At 41.1% G+C, this 25,331-nt stretch overlaps 5 protein-coding genes across 5 annotated transcripts; 3 read left to right on the top strand and 2 right to left on the bottom strand.

Annotated features, from left to right (window-relative positions):
* Positions 1-677: 677 nt before the first annotated feature.
* MONOS_7452 (uncharacterized protein) lies at positions 678-8,421 on the top strand (the record flags this gene model as incomplete). Its single annotated transcript, XM_067877778.1, has 1 exon — positions 678-8,421. One exon carries the CDS (start codon positions 678-680, stop codon positions 8,151-8,153), a length of 7,476 nt encoding a protein of 2,491 aa, XP_067731631.1. The 3' UTR covers positions 8,154-8,421.
* Positions 8,422-10,559: 2,138 nt separating this feature from the next.
* On the top strand, positions 10,560-16,590 carry MONOS_7451 (uncharacterized protein; the record flags this gene model as incomplete). Its single annotated transcript, XM_067877777.1, has 2 exons — positions 10,560-11,887; positions 12,081-16,590. The coding sequence occupies 2 exons, from the start codon at positions 10,560-10,562 to the stop codon at positions 16,045-16,047; spliced, it is 5,295 nt and encodes a 1,764-aa protein (XP_067731630.1). The 3' UTR covers positions 16,048-16,590.
* Positions 16,591-16,697: 107 nt separating this feature from the next.
* MONOS_7450 (uncharacterized protein) lies at positions 16,698-18,691 on the bottom strand (the record flags this gene model as incomplete). The annotated part of the gene is made up of 1 exon (XM_067877776.1): positions 16,698-18,691. One exon carries the CDS (start codon positions 18,689-18,691, stop codon positions 16,904-16,906), a length of 1,788 nt encoding a protein of 595 aa, XP_067731629.1. The 3' UTR covers positions 16,698-16,903.
* Positions 18,692-18,752: 61 nt separating this feature from the next.
* Positions 18,753-20,887, bottom strand: MONOS_7449 (uncharacterized protein). Its single transcript, XM_067877774.1, has 7 exons — positions 20,760-20,887; positions 20,641-20,706; positions 20,542-20,588; positions 20,400-20,466; positions 19,882-20,307; positions 19,618-19,708; positions 18,753-19,399 (listed from the first exon to the last, which is right to left on the bottom strand). The coding sequence occupies exons 1-7, from the start codon at positions 20,874-20,876 to the stop codon at positions 18,819-18,821; spliced, it is 1,395 nt and encodes a 464-aa protein (XP_067731628.1). The 5' UTR covers positions 20,877-20,887; the 3' UTR covers positions 18,753-18,818.
* A 2,661-nt stretch (positions 20,888-23,548) lies between these two features.
* On the top strand, positions 23,549-25,049 carry MONOS_17275 (uncharacterized protein; the record flags this gene model as incomplete). Its single annotated transcript, XM_067870179.1, has 2 exons — positions 23,549-23,788; positions 24,228-25,049. 2 exons carry the CDS (start codon positions 23,549-23,551, stop codon positions 25,047-25,049), a joined length of 1,062 nt encoding a protein of 353 aa, XP_067731627.1.
* Between the last annotated feature and the right edge of the window lie 282 nt (positions 25,050-25,331).

The following is a 25,331-nucleotide window of genomic DNA, read 5'->3' as shown; positions in this document are numbered from 1 at the left end:
CACTTAGAATGAATTTGATGCTTGTGTTTGCGTTGATTGCGCTGTTGAACAGCTTTGAGACAGCTGACAAACGCGAACACTCTGACTTGACATCGACTGAAGATGACCATTTTGTTCATATCAGGAAACAGGAATCGACTTACGAACATTCAAAGGAAACTCCGTTTGGAACTGCTCACAACAGACAAAAATCAAGAAATAGTCTTAAAGAAGATGAAACAATTTGTGAAGATTCTGCAGAAACGAAGATGATATTGAAGGAGAGTGAAAAGGGTTCAAAAGAGAAAAGAAGTGAACCAAACGATATGAATTGCCATTTGAAGAATGAGAAGAGTCAATTGAAGATCATTCGTGATTCGAAAAGTGTTTTTCACAATCCAAGATCCACTGTGATGACGATGGCCGATTTTGGAAATTCGAGTTGTGAGATGAAATATTTGATGTTCATCAAAGAAAAGAGAAGATCGATGATTCTCATCAACAGCTTGTCCACCGTTCTTGTCCATTGTTGTTCAGTGCATGATCATGGAATGTCATATGGCAATTTGTTGAGGTTGAATGAAGGTCATCTGATTTTGAGCAACATTTCTTATTGTGTCAATCAGTTTGCAGAAATTTGTGAATCGCTTGTTGGTTGTGACGGAAAGGGTTTTGGACAAAAGAATAAGAATTTGAAGATGTTTGATTCTGATTTTTCTTCATTTGCTTTAGTGAGATCAATTTCTCTTTTAGCAAGCACAAACATAAGGGAAATAGCAGTTTGCACCTGCCATTTTGCAAACATCTCACAAAGTGCGAGAGGCCAAAGCAATCGATGTTCAATGGGCAATTCAGAAAATGAATATCGTTTCGAGGGATGTTTTGTGGAAAAAGTTGACTCGCCACTTGGAGGAGGACTGGTTGAAGGGATGCGTTCAAAATATAATCACTTTTTGGCTCTGAATTCGTCGTATTCGCAATGCGTTCGGAGAGAAAATGCAGATCCAGTGATTGGAAACAAAAGCATGGAGAGTCAAGTTGTGAACTCAGGTGATGCAACATTTGTGGATTGTGATTTCAACAACCTTTCAAACGAAAATTCATCACGATCGTTTGGTGGAGCAATTGCTTTCTCTTCTTCCGGACTCTTAAATGTCACCTTGTGTCGATTTCATTCATGCCACAGCATTTATTGTGGCGGGGCAATTTCATCCAGAAGAACTGGAAAAAATTTTGTCATCGCATCTTCTGTTTTTGATTCTTGCACAGCTGAAGCTTCTGGTGGATGCATTGACCTTTTTTATGTTTCAACACTCTCAATAAAAAACACAAATTGCTCCAACAGTTCAACAAAACACACCGGAGGTGGGTTAATGATCGAGAAAAACGAGTATGAGGGGATTGTTGAAAAATGCAACTTTTATTGTTGTTGCAGAAAGAATACAACATATTACAACGAAGGGGGAAGTGTTGGCTTTTATAATGATGTTTCTGCCATTTTCACTGATTGTTCAATTTGCAGTGGATACAGCGAAAGAAATGGGGCAGGATTTGGATGGACCAAGGGAACAGGAGTGAGTGACATTCAGATTGTGTTTTGCTTCTTTTCAAACAACACAGCTGCAAATATTGGCCACGATGCCTATGCTGTTGAAGGGTGGACAAACATCACTGAAAATTCGTTTGTGTTTTGTCGTTCAAACACAGCTGCAAATAGCAATCGAGTGGTTATTGGAACAACAGAACACGATGACTGGATTCCAAAAGTTTTCTTCAACCCAGTGTTTGTGAACTCACAGGAAGGGTTGGATCACATGGCCTGTGGGTTTGTGAGAGGAGGAGATGAATATGGAAGGAGATGCAAAACAATCGAGTTTGGAATGAGTGTGCTGGATGGTGAAGGAAGCAGAAATGAAGTGATCATTGAAATAGGGAATTATGAAGAAAACAAAATTGATGTTGGAAAAAGGAGGATTGCATTTGAGGGGAAAGACAAGGCACAAGTGGTTGTTCGCAACAGATCACCAAATGGAGAATCGTTGGTGGTCATTGGAGCTGGAGTGGGAAGTTTCAGAAAAATCACGTTTGCTTGTGGAGAGAATCCATCGTCTCATCTGATGGAAGTGTTGGCAGAAAAAGGGATGTTGAAATTGGTTGAGTGTGTGATCACTTCATTGAAAAACGATGAAAGCTGTGTTTTAACAGCATCGCTGATGATTGTCCAAAAGGGGTCTGTCAGTTTTGATTCTGTTGAGATCAATGGAATATCATTTTCATCTGTTCCCGCATTCGACATCAGAGGAGAGCACTCATTGTCTTTCCAGATGAACAATGTTGATGCACATGGGATTTCTCGAGCGAGTGGGGATGGGAGTGTGATTAGTGGGAATCTGGTGAATGGGATGAATGTGAATATTTCAGGGGGAATGATGAGGAACTGCGGGTGTGAGGATGGGTGTGGAGGAGGGATGTGGATTCAACTGGATGAAGGCTCACAGATTGAGATCGGGAATGTCTCAAGTGAAGGTGCTGAGGAGAATGTGGAATGTGTGACATTCAGCAGTTGCAGCTGTGTGGGGAAGGGAAATGGAGTTGGAGGATATGGCGGAGCTCTTTATCTGGATGTTGTTGATGAGAGTTGTGCTTTTTGCATCCATTGTGCTCGTTTTGAGGATTGCCAGGCCGAAAAAGGGAACAGCATATTTGTGAATGCACAGTGTCTGAGAGATGTTGTGAGTCGCATCACATTTGGCTTTGAGCATGAGGGCATGACAGACAGCGACTTATTGGGATTTGAGGATGGGTGCAGGGAGGAGTGTGTGCCACTTCTTCCATATTTGATGGAAGCAGGGGATGTTGGATTTGTGGGAGGAGAGAAAAGCATGGACTTCAGCAGATGTGGATTGGAGCAGTATCCGTGCTCATCGATCAAGAGAGTGGTTGAGTTGTGGTATGGGGCTGTGTCACGAACAATCCGAATCAAAAATGGATTTGTGCTCTGTGAAGAGGTTGTGATGGAGAGCCAGTTTTGGAATGTGACAGGCACAATTGAAGACACTGCGGTTGAGGTTGTTGTGCCTCCTGCTCTTCAGTTTGACTCAGAATGTGTGATCAGAGTTTCATCTGAAGCATTGCTGAAAGATATGTCCTTTTCGCTTCCATCAGCGCTTTCTCCAGCCTCTTCATTCATCCTTTCCTCTTCAAATGCTTTGAGTGTCAGTGATTGCTCAATTGAGCCTGTCATCGGAAACTCACAGAATAAAATCGAATTCTGTGTTTTTCAGATTGATGGAGGAGTTCTGCACATGACAGGCTTCTCGAACAAAGGATCAATAAATACCTTGTCAGATCCAATAATCAGATGTGCTGGAGAAAGTTCAGCTGAATTTTCAAATTGTGTTCTCACAGGAATTTCGAGGAGAAATGGAGGAGGAAGCTGTTTGGAAAGGAGCTGTGACAAAAAGGAAAGCAAGAATTCTGAAACTTCTATTGTTGATGTTATTATAATCACGAATTGCACATTCAGTGAGTGTGGTGTTGAGGAGAAAGACGGTTGTGGTGGAGGAATGAAGATTTCGATCGGCAAAGATGAAGAGGTTGTGATCAATGGGTCAACCACATTTGATGGTTGCAAGTCAGAGAATGAAGCAGACTCAAATGGAAGAGGAGGAGGGATGATGATGTCTGTTGGAAGTGGAGGGAGCTTGAAGATGAAGGAAGTGAAGTTTGAAGGATGTGAAGTGCCATCAGGCGAGAGTGATGAGGTGGAGAGAGGATTGGGAGGAGGAATGTTTGTTGAGCTTCCCAATCAATTGGGAACATTCATTTTGGAAGGAATGACATTTGAGAGATGCAATGCGTGGAAAGGGAAGAATGTATTTGTTTCAGGTTGGGATCTGAGAGAGATTGTGAACAAAGAGTGCTTTAAATGGGAGATGAGTTCTGAGAAGTTGAGATCGTTGGATGAACTGTGTGGATGGGAAAGGAAGACAACAGGAGAGGAGGGATATGTGATTCCACTGGTTATGTATTTGTGGGATAATTGGAGTGGGGATGGGTTTGTCACTTTTGAAAGTGGAAAAGATTTCAGTGGATGTGGGTATTCCGAAGCACCTTGTTCATCGATTGATCATCTTGTTTCATTGAGATACACAACACTTGAAACAATAGAATTAACGATCATTGTGTCAGGCTCAGGATTGCTTCGAAGTTCAATATCATTTTCTTCATCATCATCGTCAATCACATCAGTTGTGAAGATTGAAGGAGAGACAAATGGAACAGTTTTGAGGATTGCAGAAGAGAAGGAAACAGATGGAGAAAATGGAGAGGCGATGGTTGCTTCAGAAGTGATCCTCTCATTTGTGAATGTTTCATTTTCTCTTCCAAATGTGCTTGTCCGCCATCTGTCTTTCCTCAAATCATCATCAACGAATGGTGCCCTTTCTGTGAAAAGCTGCTCATTTGTTTGTGAGGATCCTTCAAAAGAAACGTGTTTCTGCTTGGTGAAAGTGGATGGAGGGAGTGTGGCAATTGAAGATTGTGCTCTGAAAGAATTCCATTTTTCACAAGGTTTTGTGGAATTGTCTTCAGATGTGAAAGTGGCAGATGTGATGAATATGTCGATCACCAACACAAGCATTTCGGGAAGGAGTCTGATTTCGCTCAGCGAATCTGCTCTCTCATCAGCCAGCTTATTGAAAGGAGCAACGATGCTGAGAGGCAAAGAGAATGGAGATGGAGTGATATTGCTGAGCATCAACAGCTCATCATTCGCAAGCATCACATGCAATGATAGCAGAGCTGCAATTGTGAATGGTGGCTCATTTGATGGTGGAATGAGGTGCTGTGTGGAAAAGTGTGTGATAACAAAGTGTCTGAGCGAGAAGAGCGAAGAGGGAGGAGGGATGAAAGTGGGTTTGAGGAGTGGAGGAAGTGAGCTGAAAGTGAGTGGCTGCTCGTTTGGGATGTGCATTTGTTCCATTGTGAAGGGGAGAGGAGGAGGGCTGATGATCGATGCATCTGGCCTGGGTGAAACACAACCAGGCACAGAGGATGCACCGCCTTTGGGGATAATGATCGAGAGCACCAGATTCACAATGAATGATGCGTTTGTGGGGAAGGATGTGTTCATCCGGTGCAAGTGGATTGAAAAGCAGATCAATGAGAAGCTGTTCTCGCTGGACTTCAGCCAGGATGCTCTGAAGTCGAACAACTCGATTTGTGGAAGCGACGAAGAGAAAAGAGATATTGATCTGATCCCGCTGGTCACATTCTATTATGGGCAGCAGGTGTTTGTGTGTGTGAATGGGAGGGATATCAGACAGTGCGGAGAGCAGACGAATCCATGCAAAAGCATCAGCCACGGAGTGTCTCACATTCAAAAGGGGATCATGAATGTGATTTTTATTGATGGAGAAGGGGACATTGGAGGAGAATGTGTGATGGGAGACGTGAGTGTGAAGCCAATGAAGAAGGTGAAGGCAACAGTCCATTTCAATGCAACTGTTCAAGAGATGGGAAATGAAGGGAACATGGTCACATTTGTGAATGAGTGTGTTGTGGAGAGGTGTGTGTTTGAGTTTGGAGAACAGTTTTCATCGAGTCACAGCTGCATAATGAAAGTGAAGAACGGGACAACAGAGATGAGTGAGTGCGAATGCTTAACATCTGCAACAGAATTGACCATTCACAGCACAATAATGGGAGTTGAAGGAGGAGAGCTGGAGATGGACAAGTGTGTGTTCACGAGAATGAAATTGTCTGTGCCTTTGATTGAATTCATTGGAGAATCGAAAGCAACCATATCAGAAACAAAAATAGATGATTTCGAATCAGAGGGAAATGTGATTGAAGTTGGAGACAGAGCGGAAGTGGAGATGAAGGAGTTGGATGTTCAGAACATCACTCTCTCAAGAAGTGGATGTGTGGTGAAAATGCAGAATTTGGCGAAGGATGAAGTGTTATCGAATTGTTCATTTGGAAAGTGTTTAAGCGAAAAGGAGAAAGGATCGATTGTGTCGGTGAGCAATTGTGCCAATGTGAGGTTTGATCTGTGCAGGTTCTCTGGGGATTTGGAGGAAGAAGCAAGAGAAGAAAAGAAAACAAATGGAAGAACAGAAGAGGTTTGCAAGTGGAAGGGATCAGTAGTGGATGCCATTTCAAGCAATTTGACTATGAATGACACCACAATCAGCAACTCGAAGAAAGGAGGGCTCTCTTTATCAGGTGGAAGTGTTGTTATTGAGAAGGGAGAATTCGAGAACAACAACCCCGATATTGAGGAATATCCATCAGTTCGAAGGAATATCATCTGCACAGAGAATAGCGAATTGAATGTTGTGAGTGTGAAAGGGGGAGATGGATTGAAAGATAATTCTTCACTTTGGATATTGGATGAGGGATGCAGATTGGGAGGGATAGCAGCTGAAAGAGCATCTCCCTTTTTTATTCCAATTCTGGAAGATGTGAAGAATGCAAGCCAGCCATCATGCGAATTGGAATTGATCATTCATGGGAAGCTGCTTCTGCCATGTGATTTGTCGTTGAAGATAAGCATGAAAAATGGAGATGAAGAGGAAATAGTGAGAATGGGAATTGATGAAGATTGTTTTGCTTCAGAGAATGAGATCCATTCAATTATTTCATCTTCAGAATTGGAGAAAGTGAGAGACGAGACAGAAGTGAGCGTGTGCATTCTGTTTGGAAAAGTTGATTCTCCTTCATCAACTGAGTCATTTATTGTGAAGAACAGGAGTGAAAGTGTTGGAAAAGGAGATGAGAGAATTGTTGAAGGGGGAAAAGAAGGTAAATCTTATTTGTTGTTGATTGTTATAATCATGGGCATCATATTGATAATCGTTCTTATTGTGTCTGTTGTTCTGGCAGTTCGATGGAGAAGGGCAAAGACTGAAGCTCAAGATTTGAGAGAGATAGTGAATGATTCAGTGAGAAAAGATCCAAAGCTAATCGAGATGGTGACAATGGAGATGTCACCTGAAGATCAGTGGAGGAGAGCAGAGAGGGATGCAGAGAAGAAGAATGAAGAGAGGATAAAGAAGAGGGTGTATGAGAAAAGCTTGGGACATTCAGAGTCATCCGAGCATCTTCTGTCTGAGAGTGGATCAACAGAATACATTTTGGGAAGAGATTCAGATAAGATACCAGAATGGGTGCTGGAGAAAGATGAAGAAGAAGAGATTAGGAAGAGAACACCATCTCCATCGGTCTCATCCACTTCAACAACTGACTCAGATTCGACTTTTGTTCGTGGGGAGGAGTTGTGCCCAACCACCTCGTCCATGTCGAATCTGGTGGATGCAATGGCCTGCTCGTCTCCTCATGAGAAACTGATTGTTGATCTGAGGGATTCACTGTTCATGCTGCTTCATGGAAAGAACAAGACAAAGGAGATGGCAATAGGAAGTTTGCAGGAGAGGGAGGTGACAGCAGCTCAGATTTTGTTCTGGGTGGCGAACGGTGCACTCCACTCATTTGATGAAATGGAAATTCCACTTCAATCACTTGAAAATTTGAGTCCTCACATTGTTCTGTTCTCCGAGCATATGGTGATCTGCATTGTGATGCATTCTGACATTTTGCTGGATGATGATTCAGAATCATCATCCATCTCTTCATCAACTGTTGTGACATCTGCCAGTGATGATGAGGATGACTCTCTTCCCTCATCAGCATTTGAGGAAGAGGACGAATTCAAAAAAGAGTGTTTGAGATGGAAGGCACCAGAACTGATGATGAACAAGAAGTTGGGGGCAACAAAGGAGTCAGTTGTGTTTTCGATTGGGATGATGCTGTGGGAGTGCCTGACTCTGCAAATTCCATTTGGAGAGTATGACGCGGAGACGGCTGGGCAGAAGATTGTCCATGGAGAAAGGCCGGATGTGAAGAAGATGGAAAGCGTGAAGTTTGAAAACATTGCGAGGAGCTGCTTGATGAGTGCTGGAGAAGACAGGCCGAGGCTTGTTGATGTTCGTCGGATGATGTTCGAGAGGATGCCTGGGGCAGCCATGCTGATCACTCAGTCAGATGCCATATGTGACAGTGATGATGGATGCGAGGGAGACAACAATGTTGGAGGCAGAGTTGGGGACGGAGCAGGCAAAAGCCAAGTGAAGAGAAGAACCACAGAAGTTGAGAATGAGAGAAATCAATGAGGTGCTTCCAAGAAACGATGGAGAAGGACAGTTTCAGTTGGAACTTGTCAAATGCTAGAATTGATGGATGTGACTGTGAATTTGGGTGTTTGTGTGTTTGTGCACTTGGGTTGCCTCACGGAGGTGCTGTGCAAGTGCAGATCTTCCGCTTTGTTGTTTTTGTTTGTTGTGTTATTTTCCCATTATAATTCCTTTCTTGTTTTCTTTCCTTAATCAACTCAATTCAATGCTTTTTCTTTTTCAAAATGAAAGAAATACACATCTGAGAGATTTTTTTGTGGTTGCCGCTTCAGATGATCATTTGACACAACAATCGAGCAAATGAATGATCGGACAAGCAATTATCGATGCACAATTCAAATGCGTTGAAGCAAAATCAAGTGATATTGTGTGTTTTCAGAATGAATGATTGATAATAATTATTTTTTTCCTTTGACTGGTGATCATCAAAAAATGATGAAATTGAATGAATTGCAACTATTTGCTTGGTAATAAACCCAGATTTATTGAAAACATCCCCCTTCTTCTCTTCTTCTCTTCCGTTTTTTCTCCTGCCATCTCTTTTCGGTTCCTCATCGAAGTTCATGCTCAGATCGTTGTGTGTTTCCGATTTCTCCTCTCAGCTTCTGCTTCCATCAGTTGCTCCACCTGACTGGCAAATTCTCAATTAATCAGATGCAACAAAAACAAACTCTTCGGCTCCTTTTGGCTGGCTGACAAGCAAGACAAGACAGGTTGTGATGTTCCTGATGATATTGGACAATTTCTTTGATTTCATTCAAATGCTGCTCTTCATCCAATTTCTAATCAAATATGAAAACATCAATATTATCAAAATCGAAAAAGAAAAGCGTGCTACCAATTACTAATGACTGTTCAATGTTAGCAAATGCCATTTTCACTTCTTTTTGAACTTCTTCGTTTTTCTCTTTCCTTTATGCAACTTTCAGAAGACAAGGCACACACACAGAAAACATTTCCAAATAAATGCCAGCTTTCAGTTGAATAAAGCATTTAAACGAATCAGGAAGAAACTTTTCATTCTTCTCTTCTTTTATCATCTTTTTCAATTCTCTTCTTTATTAATCTTCCGTTCAATGTGGAATATTCAAAGCTTTAAGTGAAAAATCTTTTCTTCAAAATGCAATATCACACAAGTTAAAGTTACTAAGTTGTATTTTGCATTAAAAGTTAATTTTCTTCAATCATTCCTTCTATGAAATTAAACAGATCGATTGAGAAGTGAAATAACAATTCATTCTCATCCATCTCTTTTTCAAATACAATCAGTTCTCCTTTTTTCTGTTTCTGTTCACTTTCTGTGCAATCTTCAAGATAAGAAAACATATCTTCAAAAAAAAAAGAAAGTACAGCAACATTCAATGCTTTTGTGCAATAATGTATCCAACTCAGAAATTATTTTTAAGTTGTCCTTCTCTTGTTTTTTAAAAATTCATTTCAGCCATGAAAAATACATATTTTAATAATTAATTTTAAATATGCACATATTTGGACAGAAGAAATACATAAAATGAAAAAGTTCAAAATCGCTGTTAACGTGCAAATGCTCACACGTTCCATCTTTATATTGAAATTCTATGTTCCAATTATGAAGAAAAAGAAAACGAAAACTTTTCGTAAATGTTTTATGGGTTTTCTGAATATCAACAATCAAAGTGAAATAAATATAAAATCTTTGAGTGTTAAATCAATAAATATTATATTGCAAAGGAATTTGATTCCATTATATTCATAGCAGCATTATATTTTAAGAATGTGGTTTGAAAATTGAATTTTTCAATAAAAAGAAAATAAAATTTAACATTTCATTTGTTTCATCATCAGTTCAAAAAATATATATTATATGGTTAAAACAAGATATCTTTTTTCTCTGAACAGAGTCGAAAATAATTTGATGGCCATTATAATAAAAATTCTATTTTTTGTCATAATTTTTCTGGATGAATGAAGTTGCTACAGATTCACCAGCAATTTCCTCTTTTATTTTAAACGAATCAACAGATGCTTCTGCTTTTCTTTCATTGTATGGACGTCAAGAAATGGCAATTCTTCGAATAAGAATATTTTGTGTAAATCTGAGGGTTTGAAAGCTATTTAATGAAAAACCGATATTGCCATGTTTTTGTTTTAACTTTTTTTGAAAACATTTATTTTCTCTATTTTTTGTTTTTAAATGGAAGGATAAAGAAGATTCGTTCATTGGAATTAGATTTGGAAATGAAGAGTTGTGTGGAAAAGAGTTGTTGACAGATATATGCCAAAGCACTGATCTTCCAAGATACTCTAAACATATTTTTGATTGGGGTCCGCTCTTTTCTTAGAGATATATTTAAAGAAAGTGTTTTTTTAGTTGTACCTTCAGAATTCACAATTCAAAAGCAGACTATGACCATATCTGCTTATGCAATTCATAGATCAACTGATTTGCAACAGGGTGCACAGTCAATATTACTTGGTTCTGGAACAGTGGAATTTAATGAGCAGCTTTCAAGCCTTCAAACTGGATTTCCTTTATATTTATTGATGCCGATGAGTAACGATGAAAGACTTATGTCTAAATTGCTTCCAAATACAATGGGAATGTGGATTTATGGAAAATACAATTTCAATAGCGAAACGAGTAAAAATAACAGCAAAAAAGATGAAATTACAAAAAGCAGCGGAGTCGAGGGATGGAAGGCTTCTCGTCCAACGAATCCTGTTGATGATGCGCTTCACATCGTTTTTGACGAATGTCTCGAAACAAGCAACCCCAGTTCGAGCTCAGAAAGCGATAGCTTGAGAAGGCAAGACTCACACTCCAGTCCCAGGCGGCTCGAAAGCTGGGTGAAAAACGACAAGGTCTCTGCAGTTGTGAACGTGGAGGTCAGACTCATCCGCATCAAGCCAAATGCGCTCTACCTGCCCATTCAGCTGGGAGAGATCAGAGCCCGGCTGCTGAAGCAAGGAATGGGGCTGCACATGAAAGGCGTTGCGGGGGCTATCATGGGAATGCAGAAAATGCAGCAAAAGCAGCCAAATGCACAGGATCCAGCCACACAGCAGGGGTATTCTTCAACTTCACCGCTTTCGCCTTTACAGCAGCAGCAAGCTGTTGAACAAAGTGATTCACAGACTCAACAGCCTGCAGCTCAGAACCAAGGCATCCCTGGCACTTCTTCAGCTGCAAGTGATAATTCTCAGCTTGCCATACAAGCGCCGCCACCGCTACCAACGAGGCCGATGGCTGTGCAGGTGCTTCTGTTTTGGGTCGAGGCGAATGCGCGGGCGAAGCACCCGCTTGTCGACAAGATCAGCCTGATGATGCAGCAGATCGAGATGAAGCAGCGGTGCAACGTATCGAAGCGGAAAGGAGACGGAGGAAGTGGCGGCGGAGGAGAAAGAGCAGAAAGCGCAAGGAGCACAGCCAGTGCGACCAGCGTCGGCTGCAGGGGCACTGCAAATACAAGCGTCCGCAGCCAAATGCTGCCAGGCAGTCAAAATGCAGCGGGAGATGTGATGAATGAAGCAAAAGGAGAGCAAGGTGAGGGGCGGGTGCAGCACATCAACGTGGCTGAAATGAGGTATCCGCCGACGCTCCCGCGGAGGCTGATTGTGCGTGTGCAGACGCTGGACGGGAAGAACGAGACGATTCAGAGCGGCAGGGCGGTGTTTGACTCAGAGTGGGTCGAGGATGGAGGGAAGTACGTGCTGAAGGAGAAGACGGAAAGAGGGTTTGCTTGCCTTTTATCTTTATCTTTTTTTTTTTTTAAATAATTTTATTTTGAAACTTTATTAAAACAATTTTAATTTGATGATTTTTTTTTGATAATATTTGAATGTACATATTTTATCATTTTGAATTGAATATATGTGAATGTATATTCATTGGAACACAAATCATGATAACATCCTTGATTTCACCAGCTATTTCTTCGAAGAGCTTCTTCTCATCTCCGACATGAGAGCTCCTCTGATAGTGTCTTTAATAGCTCTTCCTCTGAACCCACGACCAGTCACTTCGACCATCCCACCTTCTCCTTCCTCAGCTGCTCCAGAGCAGAACTCTCAGCAACCACAGCATCCTCCTTCTCTCCCTCCTACCTCTTCCTTGTCCACACCCGGCGAGCTTGTCGTGTCGCGCTTCATGCTTTCCCTGGCACAGGCCGCGACTGCCGCGAACGAGACGTTTCTTGTGCGCTTTGTGGACGAGCAGAGCGGCATCGCCCTGTCGATGGGGCTACGCGTCTCACACCAGAAACGCATCCGCCGCCGCTTCCCAATGCCCACCATGTCATTAAATGTCGGTGTCTTCTCCAACCCTGTGCTGAAGGAGAAAGCGCCTTACCCACCGGTGATCGTTGCGCGTGCTGTGCCAAACAAGATTGCATACTGGCAGAGCATCACTTCAGAGCTCCCGGACACATCATCATCATCATCTTCTTCTTCTTCTTCAGCTGCTTCAGGACAGAGCGGGCCTCTCAGTCCGCAAGGCAATCAAAGTCAGCAAAGTCCTCAAAGTCCACTTGGCTCTGAGCAACGCATGGTGTCTGGTATACCACTGCCAGAATACCCCGCTGACGGCTTCTCGCACGCCTCGCTCCCTTTCATCTGCGTCCCACTTCGGCTGCCGACGTCGGATCTGCCTCCATTGAGCACCCTGAACTTCGATGTGCCCAGCGCTCTGCCTCCCATCCAGCAGCTGCAAGTGCTTTATGCCACACCACTCCCGCCAGCTTCTCCTCTTTTGGGCGTCTCCTTCTTTTCGTGTGCTGGATGGGCAGCCGATTTCGCGTCGTTTGTGACACCAGATGTTGTGCACCAGCCACACTCGTGCATTGCTGTGGAGTTCTACTCGCCACTCGTCAACAATAGATCGCAGCTTGCTCCATCACAGCCTCCTCCTTCTTCTCCTTCTTCTTTCCCTGGGAATCAAGGCAAAGACCCCAACAACCCGCAAATTTCCTCTGATTCTCCTTCTTCCCAAGCGCAAGCAGCAGACGCGCTGATTGTGCGGGACTCCGGCAGCGGTGTGGGCGGCTCTCTTTCGCAGCTGAGCGGGAAAGTGCCCACGTTTCTGGTGCGCAGCGCCGTCGGCCTGCTTCCCCTGATGGACGAGTACATGATCAAGCCCAAAGCACCCAGTGTATCAGCATCGCCAACAGATTCCTTCCTGTTCTCCCTGAGCGATGTTGTTTTGGAGCCGCTAGATGAGAAGGAGTATTCGTCTGTCCGCATCGATGCGAAGCTGGTGCACATAGACCCATCTCCGATCAGCCCGGCAGCAGGATTGCAGCCAACACCCGGTGTGATCTCCACAGACGAGTTTGGAAACGAAGAGAGTGCAGAGGGATTTGATACAAATTCCGTCTACAGGAACACAGGAGCTGCAGAGGCTTCAACTGCAGCAGCTGTTATTCCTTCAGCGCAAGCGCCATTTGGCAGTGCAGAAGGAATGCTGGCGAATGCTCAGCGCACAGACACAATTCTTCTGCCATCTGAGCGGGCGAGGCTTGAACAACAACAGCAACAGCAGCATCTGCTGGCGAGGAAAGCGTCACTCGCACTGAATGCGGCGATGGCGTTTGGGGGACTGAATTCTCCACGTGGGCAGAACTTGTCAGAGGTGCAGGCTGCTTCTGCTGCTGGTGGTGGTGGCGCGTTGCCTGTTGGTATGGCTGGTGCTGCGGGGATGGGCGTTGGATTTGGAGGAGGAGCAAGAGGAGGGGCAAGTGAGATGGAAGAAGAAGAGAGAAAGCATATGGCGTTGCTGGCGGCGAAGGTGGAGGAGATCAACGAGAAGGAGAACAAGGAAAGGGCAGCAGTGGGGCTGCCGTCGCTGGAAGAGGAGAAAGCAGAGGAGGAGCAGAATGCACAGCCTGGAGGAGCAGAGAAGCTGAACATGATACAGCAGGCGATGCTACAGCAGCAGCAGATGCAAATGCAGATGCAGATGGCACAAATGGGGCATATGGGACAGATGGGACAGATGGGACAGATGGGACAGATGGGACAGATGATGCCATTGAATGGGTTGAATGCAGCTGTACTTGGAAGAAGAATGGAAGACATCGCAGCAGAAAGAGAGAAGCAGCAGATGATGGAGATGGCTGCAGAAGAGGAAAGGAAGAAAAAAATGGAAGCTGAAGCAGAAGAAGAGAAGAGGAGGAAAGCAGAAGAGAAAAAAAGGAGGAAAGAGGAAGAGAAGAAGAGAGATGAAGAGGAGATTCTGAAGATGCTTCCACCGACTTTGTTTGAGCAGCCGCCGACGACACAGCACGGGGCACTGCAGAAGGCGTACATCAAATCGATTGTGGCGATGCAGCGGATGAGAGAAAGGGCAGAAGACAAGCTGGACAAGCAGATGAAGGAGAAGATGCGGCAGAAGATGAGCGAGGAAGAGCTGAAGAGCGAGCGGGCGAAGAGGAAGAAGGAGAAGAAGGAGCAGCGGAAGAGGAGAAAGGAAGAACAGGTTGGAAAACTGGGGAATGACGCACTCAGCCAGTTCTTTGCATCAGACAGCGAAGAAGATGAAGGAGAAGATGAGAAGCGTAAAATGAATGGAAAGGAAAAAGGCAAAGGAGAAGAAGATGATAATGATAAAGATAGTGATAATGATGATAGAAGCTGTTCACCACCAGATGTGGTGAAACGGTTGCATTCTGCTCCACATGCACAAAATTCAGGAGAAGATTCAGCAAACAAGGATCCAGAGAAGAAAGAAAGAATGACACAAGATTTTAGAAAGGATGGAAAAGAAGAGAGAAATGATGAAGAAGATGAATATATTGGGGAAACAGCAGAAGAGCTTCTGAAGCGGCAGCTGATGCTGCAGTCGAACCGGGAGCAAGGGGCGAAGATTCTGCAGCTGATTGAGCGAGAGACGGCGAAGATAAGAGAGCGAATGGAAGGAAGAGAGCGAAGAGAGGAAGAGCACACCCGGCATTCGCGCGGTGTGAGCAGCCGGCACAGGAGAAGGGCGAGGGAAGAGAGAGAGAAAGACGAGGTCCTCCTGGGCGAGTCGCTGCGGCTGGAGAGGGAGGCGGTGGAGCGCATATTGCACTATGACAAGGAAATAGGTGTGATTCAGAGGAAACTGGACAGACTGCAGAGAAAGGAAGCAGAGAAGCAAGCGCATTCTTCCATTTCACCTTCACCTTCTCTTTCTCTTTCACATTCCCATTCTCATTCTCATTCACTCTCTCCTTCACAGCCACGGATGCGCACTCCAGCAAATGCCACTACTGGCCCAGCTCCACTTCAGCTCTATCATCATCTGCCCAATCAACTCACCAATCCTGCTTACGGATACCCGCCTTCCTATTCTCCCTATGCTCCTTATGCTCCTCCAATGTACCCTCCTGTTTATCCTCCTCCTCCTCATATGCTTCCCTCTCCTTTCTACCCTCCACCTTTCTACTCTGCCTTGCCTCACACGTCATACCAGCCATATCACCCAGCCTCTTTCGCACCGCTGCAGTCGCCCCGGTCTCAGCAATATGGCCCGCCTGCTCGTCTGCATCCGCTTTCTGCCCGACCTGAGCTTTCACACAGACGCAGAGACACTCCGCCACAATCGCCTGGGCAACAGCAGCAGCGCACAAATTCATTGAAACCAATAGACGGAGCTGGATTTGAAGGTTCGGCTTCGGCTTCGTCTTCTGCTTTGCCTCCGGTTTTGCCACCAGTTTTGCCTTCTTCTTCTCCTTCTACTTCTTCACCTTCTGCGTTTCCCTCGGCGTCTATTCCATCATCGGCATCCATGCCAGTCCTTCAGCCTCTTGTTGGTGCTCCAACACAAAAGCCGTCTCCGCTGTTTATGTCATCAAGCACGTACAGATTGGGCAACCCTTCTTCAGATTCGCAGCTAACGCAGCAGTTTTATACGAAATGAGAATTTTTTTAATATTAATGCTTTATTTTTGGATTATTTATTTGTTTGTTTTAATAAATGGAAAGGAAAAATTAGTTGAGAATATATTTTTGTGTTACTGATGAAATTCAGAAATTGAAATGTGTTTTTCGTTTTGAAACAATTTTTCAGTTGCTCTTCATTTTGCAGTTCATTTTTATTATTCTGTTTTTATTGTTGTTTGAAAGGAAAATAATGTTAAGATAATTATGTTTGTTATTGTTGTGTCTATTTGAAATTTTGAATTGTTTGCTTTGCTTTCCTTGTCCAATCTTTTTCTTTTTGATGAATTTATTTTTGTTTTTTTTCACCATGTTGTATTATTGTATTGTGTTAACAAAATTGCATGATGAATTCATTTCTTTCACAACAGCACCTTTCAAAAGTTCTCGATTGTTTTGAAACATCATTGGCCATTTTTTCTAAATGTCTTTTTAAATAATTTTGATAAAAATTTCCACAGAATGAATTCTATAAACACTTCAAATGAGAATGCTAATGGATTTCAAAACAAATTGAAGTTCATATTTTTTGAATTATGTTTTTAAAAAAATCTAAAATAATCTGAACCAAAATCTGTTTGAAATTGAAATTGGCTAATTTCTTTTTAAGAATATATCACAAGTTTGCTTAATTGCATTCAATTGCAGTCTTTATTTAAAGCATGAATTTTTAACTCAAATAAAATCAGAACTATTCGAAAACACACAGACTCAAACTCAAACGCTCACAGAAAAAATCAAAAGAAAAATAAAATGCTTAAATTACAGCTTAAAATAAGCACAACATCACATTTAAAAAATAAAACAATAAAAATAATATTGAATTTCAATAGACTTTATCTCCACGCCGGCTTTTTATCGTACTCTTTCATCAGATTCAGATTCAGATTCGAACAAGCCGGCGAGATCGAATTCAAACTGTGAGATGGAATATAAGCAACAGAAGTGTGTTTGCGATGTGAATTTGGCCTGTTAATTTTTTGGCTGCCGGAAAAAGAGGCGTTTTTGGCAGAAGCAGGACGAGAGGAAAGAGAAGAAGTGATGTCAGCATTTGAATGTGGAGATGCTTTTCTTGAAGAACTGGGTGTGTTGGTGGAAGATGGTTGGTTTTGCAATGAAGTGGATGATGGAGAAAAGGAAGATGATGAAGATGAATGAACTGATTTTGGTAAAGGAGCAGTTGAAGACAAAGAAGAAGAAATTGGTTTTGTTGATGTTGCCTTTGTTGTTGATGGAGCTTCTGATTTACCAGAAGAAGAATATGATGACGACAGTGATATTGGTTCTGATACAGCTTTATGTTTTGATGATGAAGATGAAGATGAAGAGGAGGATGAGGATGAGGAGGAGTTGTCATTCTCTTGATGATGTGAATGTATTTCCCTAATTTCAATGTGAAGTGACAAAGAACTGCACGAAGAATCACTTTCATCTGATTCGTCTAATTCGTCTAATTCGTTTAGTTCGTCTGTAGCAGCATCCGGAAACGCACCTTCGCTTTTTGCCTCAAAAGAGGCATCTGTTGGGAATTCGTCCTGTTCGTGTGGTGTGAGAAGAGCATAAGGAGAAAACGGCTCAGCTGTCGAATATGGCGTCTGTGGTATCGGCTCGTGTTTCATATGATTCGCTGCCTCTGGCTTTTGAGTTGGAATTTTGATGCTTCGTAAATCATGAGCTGGTGAGGTTGTCGAAGATGGAGGTGTGTCTGTACGCTTTTGAGATGATGGAAATGAATCAGAATGTGTTGCTGCAATTTCATCTGATTGAATGGATTCTTCTTGATGTTGTGAAACCTTCTTTGATTTTCTTTGCTTGTTTTTGGTTGGATCTTTAGCTTTGACCTTCAATTTTTTAGGAGATTTTTTTGGTGTTTTTTCTTTCTGTAGCGAATGTGATGAATGAATAAATGTCTGCATCTTATCTTTTGTCAGACTAAGCGGAGAAAGAACAAAGGCATACACGTCAATTCCATCATCATGTGCAATTAAAGCCTTCTCGTTCATTGTTTTGGGAAAAAGTGGATCAACAGAATGTTTCGTTGAAGATTGCATAGAGCATTGAGCGTCTGTTTTAACTTCCAATTCCTTCTGTCTTTTCTCGGAATCGAAAGAAGACTGATTATAAGTATTTTCAGATGAATCCATTTTAACATTGGATAATTCTAGTTTGCTGGTGAACGAATGTTTTTCTGATTCATTGTGAACTGTCTTAGGCATTTTCTTTTGAAGTGAACTTTCATTATCCGCAACAATTGAAGGTCTATCTTGATGTATTAATGGAAGTTCTGCACCTTTATTAAACTCTTGTTTTTTAGACGGTTGTTGCTCCTGCGAATCTTCAGAAGGCTCTTGGGATAATTCTTCTTTGCTGACTGGCTCCTCATCTGAAGGTGTTTGCAAATTTTGACTTGTGGATAATTCATCGCTAATAAAATTCAAAGCTCGATTCTGTTTTTCACGTTTCAGTTCTTCGTGATTTAAATTATACAGCGCATTTACATCAAAACCTTGCTCTCTTGCATATTTTGCTCTTGCAATGGTTAAAAATTTTGAATATTTATCACGAGAGCAAAAACTGCAAGAATCATAAGCGCTGTATTCTCCTTTTTTAGATCTTAACGACATTTTGCGCGAAAATAGCGCAAATATTCAAAGGTATTTTGAAAAGAAAAATTGGGGTATTGGATCAAAATAAACAAAAAAAATATTTGTAAATACTTTTTGAAGTGAAAAATATTGTATTGCCTTCAAATCAAGAAGGTGAGTATGCGGCAAATGAAGGCTGAGCTTTGCCACTACTTAATTTTTGGTTAGAAGAAGATGAAGAGGTTTGACTTTTTGAAGTGGACAAGTTTGTTTGAGATTTCACAGGAGTTTCAAGTGAATCGAGTTTTCTGCTTTTATCTTTTCTATCCAAGTCAACAATTTCATTCGTCATTTTCCTCCTCTCTTCCTCTTTTTTCCCTTCAAGTTCCACTTCCTCATTTAGTAGTTCTATAACACGATATACTTGAGACGAAAGCTGATCAAAATCCTTCGCTTTTTCATTAATTCGATCGACTGCTGACGTAAAGAGAGTCTCGGGTGACTCTCCTTCTGCTTTCAATTCGCTCACTTTGATAGTCTGCCCTATTTTGTGGAGTGCTTCTCTGATGTCATTCAGATCTATTTCCAGCATCTTCTCCCACACTTCTTCAATCTCCTTCAGCAATAAACGCTTTTTCTCTTTCATTTTCTCCTTTTGCACATAATTAGAAGAAGAGGAGTCGTCTAAGTAATCAGTCAGATGGGATTCGTCAGTTGCATCAGAAGACGGTTGAGAAGAAGATGAAGCTGCTTGTAGAATATAATGAAATGGATATACGAAAGCATTAATAATAATAACAGATTCATATTATTCAAAGAAGCAAAAGATAATTACGGACATAAAAAATTTAACAATGAAAATATGCAAATATCAATTCAATATTATTAAAAGTGTGTATTAAAAGAAATTGAGCTTCTGTTTCTGCAGAAAAAGAAAACGAAACAAATGAAGAAAAAAAAATTACCTTTAGCTTCATCTGACTCCTCTTTGATAGCAGGAGTCTTTAAAACATTTGGAGATGAGACCAATTGAGACATTGTAAGCACTCCTCCACGCTATTCAGTCAAATACATAATTTCAAAAATTGAGCATGATAAGCAAAGAACAAAGAGCACATTTCATCAAAAAGAATAAATTATTAATTATTAAATATAAAAATCGGAATAATTGTTTTTGATGTATATTCGAAAATGCGCACTCATGATGTAAAATCATAAATGTTGCATACTTCTATGACATTGTCCGTATCTGGAATAAATTGGGGTGTTTGCATCGGACTTAAGTCAATGTGTCTTGACATTGGAGTTCGAGACGGAGAACGACTTGTTCCACCTGAAAAAGATGAAACCCCAAATTCTGTTGCTCCTCCTGCTCCGTCTGTCCTGGTCACAGATAATGTGGAATAATCTGCTCGATCTTTGCTTTCCTTTTCGTCTTTCCTTAACAATTCTATAACTTTGTCTTTAACCTTGCATTTTCTTGACAGTTCTTCGATTGCAGTCTTCTGTAGAGAGCATTCAACTTGAAGTGATGATACAACTTTGCTCAAACGATTATTTTCTCGAATGAGAAGATCTGCATTGTCTCCTTGATATTCAAGCTCTCGAAGGAGTTTTTGATTTTCTTTTGTCAATGAATTTATTGTCTGAGATAGCTTTAAAGAATTGTTGTATATTTATAAATAAATAAAATAATAAAATAATAAATGAAAGAAAGAAAGAGATGGAAAAACTTTAAAAAGCAAACATCACCTTCGGCTTGTGAAGGCCGTTTTGTGGAGTCTGAAATTTTTGATTGAATCAAAAATTTTTTACTTTCAATAAAAGCAAGAAAATGTGTAGATAAGTATTTTGATTGCAAATTAATAAAATTTATAAGGATTTCATACTTCACCTGTTCGTGTGAAAGTCTGCTTCTAAGTTCGTAAATTTCTTCCTTTATTTTAATGAATAAAACTAAAATTAAAACTCTTCCCAAATATATATACCATAAATCTGCTTCTCTCCTTCTCTCTCACAGCTTGAAGCACTGTCAACTTTTTTTCAAGATGAGCCTTTCAAAAGTGATAAAAAAATATTTTCTGAAAATATTCTTCATTAAGCACACTCGTTCAATAGCTTCGTTCCTCATTTGAATGAGCTCATCTTCTTGAGCTCTCAATTGAGATTTCAAATCTGCAACTGTGTCACCTGTGCTTACTTGAGACAATCGAGCAGTTGTCATTATCTCGATCTGTTATAATATAAAAATTCTCGAAAAGATAATTGTTTTATTCACTTCATTAAAACTGGGGAATATCATTGTTTTATGTTAATTATTTCAGAGGCAAATTAAAAGAATATCGGAACTTTCAAATTATGATTATTCATGTTTCTATTGATTTCTTTCATGTAAATAAAGCATAGAAATGTTTGAAAAAGTTGAAGGATAACGTTAAAAAATAACTTGTCAATAGAATTTCACAAAAACTGATCAAATGAATATTTCTGCTTATTCATCAGAATAATTAGAAGCATCCTCTTCGTCATCAACGCAACTTGAATCTTCTTCTTTTGTGTCATCACGCAGTCCATGCAGAATATCATCAGTATCCGGAATTTCTTCATTTTCTGAAAAATCAATTTATTTATCCGCACTAATGGATTTTTCCTATGGAATAAAATGTTCAATTTTTGCAAAATATCAGCAAAGCTTGGATTTATATTCCTTTTAACAAGCCACATGTACAAGCAGTCTGCAATAAATGTTTTTTCTTACGCCATGCTTTGGTAAAAACGTTCAAAAATTACTTCACAACCATTCAACGGTATTGGTACATGCACATGTTATAAAATCTTTCAAATTCATTATGTGACAGACCGTAATATGTTCATAACCAATATCTTTCAGACAATTATAGCTTTTCCATTCATCACTAATAATTGTTGTGCCTGCTAATATCCTTTCTTGAATAATAGGGATCAATGTTTCTTTTTTCCTGTCTGGCACGATGATAACAAAATTTGTTCCAGTTCCTCCTCCTTCATTCTTTTCAACTCCTCCGAAAATTCACATCAAATCCTTCTTTCTTCATTTGGGTGGTTTTTTTTTCTCGGTATTAGTTTATATGGGTCATTCTTTTTGAAAAGTCGCTGTAGATCAAAAATTTGTCCCATGAAAGTTAATTCAAAAACACTCCGTTTCCATTATTCAAATGATAATAACGAATATTCACAGTGATGTTTGTTGGTTCATAACAAACTTCTTTATGAGAAGAAATACGTTTTCATAAAAAATTATATATCAAAAATTTTGATCAAAATTTAAATATCAGTTTTTCCATGAAAAAGTGTTTCACTTGATTGAACTACTTTGCAATTGTTTTTAAATGAAATGTGCAAGGTATGTTTCGATTCTTTTTCCTTGCAAACTTGTTTTTCGTTGTTAATTCAATTTTTTCTTTGAATTGAATTTTCCATTAACATTGTGTACATGAACTTGACATAAATGCAAAAACTGAACACACATATTCGATGCATCTGAAATTATGATAAATTTACTGGTTTTCATTTTATTTTAACAAATATATTTTTTTTTTATTAATTTATTATTCAATCATGTTTTTTGAATTGAATAGTCAACAGTTGATAGCCAACAATTGTCTTTTCAATAACAATACAAATAAAGATCAGAATTCTGGAGCAATATCAGATGCGGAAGCACAAAATCAGCCAACGGAGGATCAGCAATGCTATGTGCAGGAGAAGCGAACGAAGTGAAAGTGAAAGGCTACAATTTTGATGGATGCTTTTGTTCAGCAACAGATGGCCTGGGGGTGAAGAATTTTTCTTCGATTATTGAATGAAAAACCAGATTTCCTTATTTCTTCCTCATTTGGTGCGAACACAGAAAAGTGGTGAAATGATATCTTTGTCATTTCACCAAATCTGGAAGAAACTGTTAAATCAGAAAACATCACAAGTGTGACAGATTCATTGGATTCTCTTGAGAAGGTTCGAGGATATGACAATGGAAACAACAGTGTGGCCATTCCTCTGTGCATCTATCTCCTTCCCACTCCAGAAGAAATTCATGTGAGCAACACCGAGGCATCTGACCATTCTCATTGCGGAATTGTCCAATTCCCTTGTTTAACTTTGAAGCACTCACTCACAAGGTTGACAGGAACAAAGAAAGTTGTCGTGAATGGAATGATTTCAATGGGCGATGAATTGGCCTTCTCTGATCAAAAGCATGAAATCAGAGGAAACGATGACCAAAGTGGCTGGACAGTCTCTGATTCAAGTTCAACATCCATTTCAGCGATGATAACAGCAGGTACTGAAACAGAATTATCAAAACTTATCTTCTCTCTTTCATCTTCACTTCCTCTTCACTCCATTTTCAATGTCTCTTCATCATCATCTCTTCTTCCTCCTCATCCTACTACTCTTCTTCTTCTATTCCAAACACAAAAATATGCACATTGATCTGATAGCGAAACTTCAATACACTTGCATCCCTTTCACCATTGTTATCTCATGCATTAGCACCACAGCACCGTCCCACATACAGCCTACAGTATCAAAACCACAAGTTCAGATACACTTTTCTCCTTTAACTACCATATAATCATCAACAAATCCACTTCTACTCTTTGCAGATTCTTTTTCTCCAGAAACTCAAGAAGCACTTTTTTCTTCGCATCCTGCGACATATTCTTCCTGTCTCCACACTCTGCCTCCAGCACCCTCCCTTCTGCTTTCACCCCACCATGAGCCCTCACTCTCAGCTGCAACACACATTCGACTATAGAATCATCAAATGCACTGGATATAGAACAAACGCTTTTCTCAGCAAGAAGTATAACGCCCAAAACTGCGGAAGAGTTTCATCACACTTCAGTGCAATACTTTATGGACTTTTTGCGCTGCCACTTTACAGCGCGCTCGATCCAGTCGCTTGCATCAGCACCTCTGCGGACCTCTGCGAAGCTTTCGTTCTCATCATCACCACATCACATGCATACGTCCACACCTCATGCATCTTCTCTTACTCCACATACTTCATCGCCTTCCGCCCTTCCTTATTCACCTCCCACTCTTCGCTCACAACATACAAAAACTCCTGCACAACCTAATGCTTTATCTCCATTCGTTTCCCCAAGCCATTCAACTCCAGCCCTTGTTTCCTCTCTTTCCTATTCCTTCCTCTTCCTCTTCTTCTTCTTCTTCTTCTTCTGTTTCTTCATCATCATCATCTTCTTCTTCTTCATTTTCTTTTGTTTCTTCTTCTTCTTCTTCTCGTTCTCATTCATTTTATTCTTCTTCTTTTTCTTCTTTCTCTTCTCATTCTCCTTCTTCTCCTCTTCCTCCTCCTTATCCAAATTCATCATCGTCTTTTTCCTCTTCCTCTTCAACATCCAACTTCTCCTCCCACTCTGCCTCTTCCCATGCTGAAGTGCTTAACAAGACTCAAACTCTTTCTTGTTCTCCATTGAAGCTGATGCAATACATATCCCCAATCAACCCTTCTTCTCTGCCCCGAGTTCCTTTGCAGCCGTCTTCTGTTCCGACCCGCTGGAATTCGAGTTAGCTTTTGTCGTCTGCATCTGTCAACCGCTTCTCTTCTGCCTCTGCTTCATTCAGCACTTCCGAGAAGAGGCCTGTTCAGACACAAACACAGCAGACATTCGATGACGTGAGGCTGGTTGTGCAGACGGGAAAAATACTCCAAACAGCTCAGAATGCAAACTCTGTAAATAATGGTTCGAATAATTCCACTTCTTCCTCTCAGACCTCTTCTGCTTCGAATACTCAGCTGCAGTCACCCAGGCAGCCCAACAAGACACTAATTCCTGTGTCCCCCACTCCCACTCGCATAACAATACAAACAGTGAATGAATCTTCAATCACTCCAACCGGAAAAGGAGGAGAAAATATCCAGTTGCAGTCCGTGAACTCTGCGCTCAGTGTGATATCGACAAACAAGACGAAAGGATCGATAAATCTGACACTTGGAACTCAATCAACTCAAATGCCACTTGGAAATTTAGCGTCTTCCTCCTCCTCCTCCCCTTCTTCTTCCTCTTCCTCTACTACTTCTTCAATATCTACTTCATCTTCATTGACAGTTTCCGCCTTTGCCTCTGTCTCATCCACTTCCCCCATCTTCCTTGTACCCTCCATCACTCAAACAACCACGTCAATAGCACGGACACACTCATTAACAGCATTCCGCTTTGAAATAAGCACCTCAAACACTCCATTTTCTACCACTTTTGCGTTAGCCACGCTTCACTCTTTCTTTGATGACACATCGTATTCTGTGTCTGCATCACTGTTGGCTCCGACGATTGTGCTTGGGGGATCTTCAACTGCGTCCATTGCATCATCATCTTCTTCTTCTTCGTCGTAGTCTTTTTCCCTTCCACCTTTATCTTCCTCTGCTTCTTCTTCCTTGGCCTCTCTGACTTCTCCAACATCTTTCGCTTCCTCCTGTTTCTCTGCTCTTCTTTCCTTCTCTCGGCCCATCCAGCAGATGTCTGCATCTACCTCGCCTGGCACTGCACTCACACGACAACCTCAGCCTTTATCTCAGTCTCAGTCTCAATCTCAATCTCAATCATTGTCTTCCTCTTTGAACACGAACTCTCTCCACACCCGCACTTCCTCAGCCACATCGCAGTAGTCAATCACA

The sequence above is a fragment of the Monocercomonoides exilis genome (assembly GCF_001643675.1).
Source record: "Monocercomonoides exilis strain PA203 chromosome Unknown scaffold11-1913109, whole genome shotgun sequence".
Lineage (NCBI taxonomy): Eukaryota > Preaxostyla > Oxymonadida > Polymastigidae > Monocercomonoides > Monocercomonoides exilis.
The sequence above is the reverse complement of the archived record's forward strand: the minus strand, read 5'-3'. Positions and strand labels throughout refer to the sequence as shown.

Bases quoted from the DNA above. Each gene is read 5' to 3' on its own strand.
- MONOS_7449 (XM_067877774.1), bottom strand. From the start codon at position 20,876: ATGACAACTGCTCGATTGTCTCAAGTAAGCACAGGTGACACAGTTGCA. The intron at 20,707-20,759 runs GTGTGCTTAATG...CACTTTTGAAAG, and splicing joins GGAACGAAGCTATTGAACGA to GCTCATCTTGAAAAAAAGTT. The intron at 20,589-20,640 runs GTATATATATTT...ATTAAAATAAAG, and splicing joins AGGAGAGAAGCAGATTTATG to GAAGAAATTTACGAACTTAG.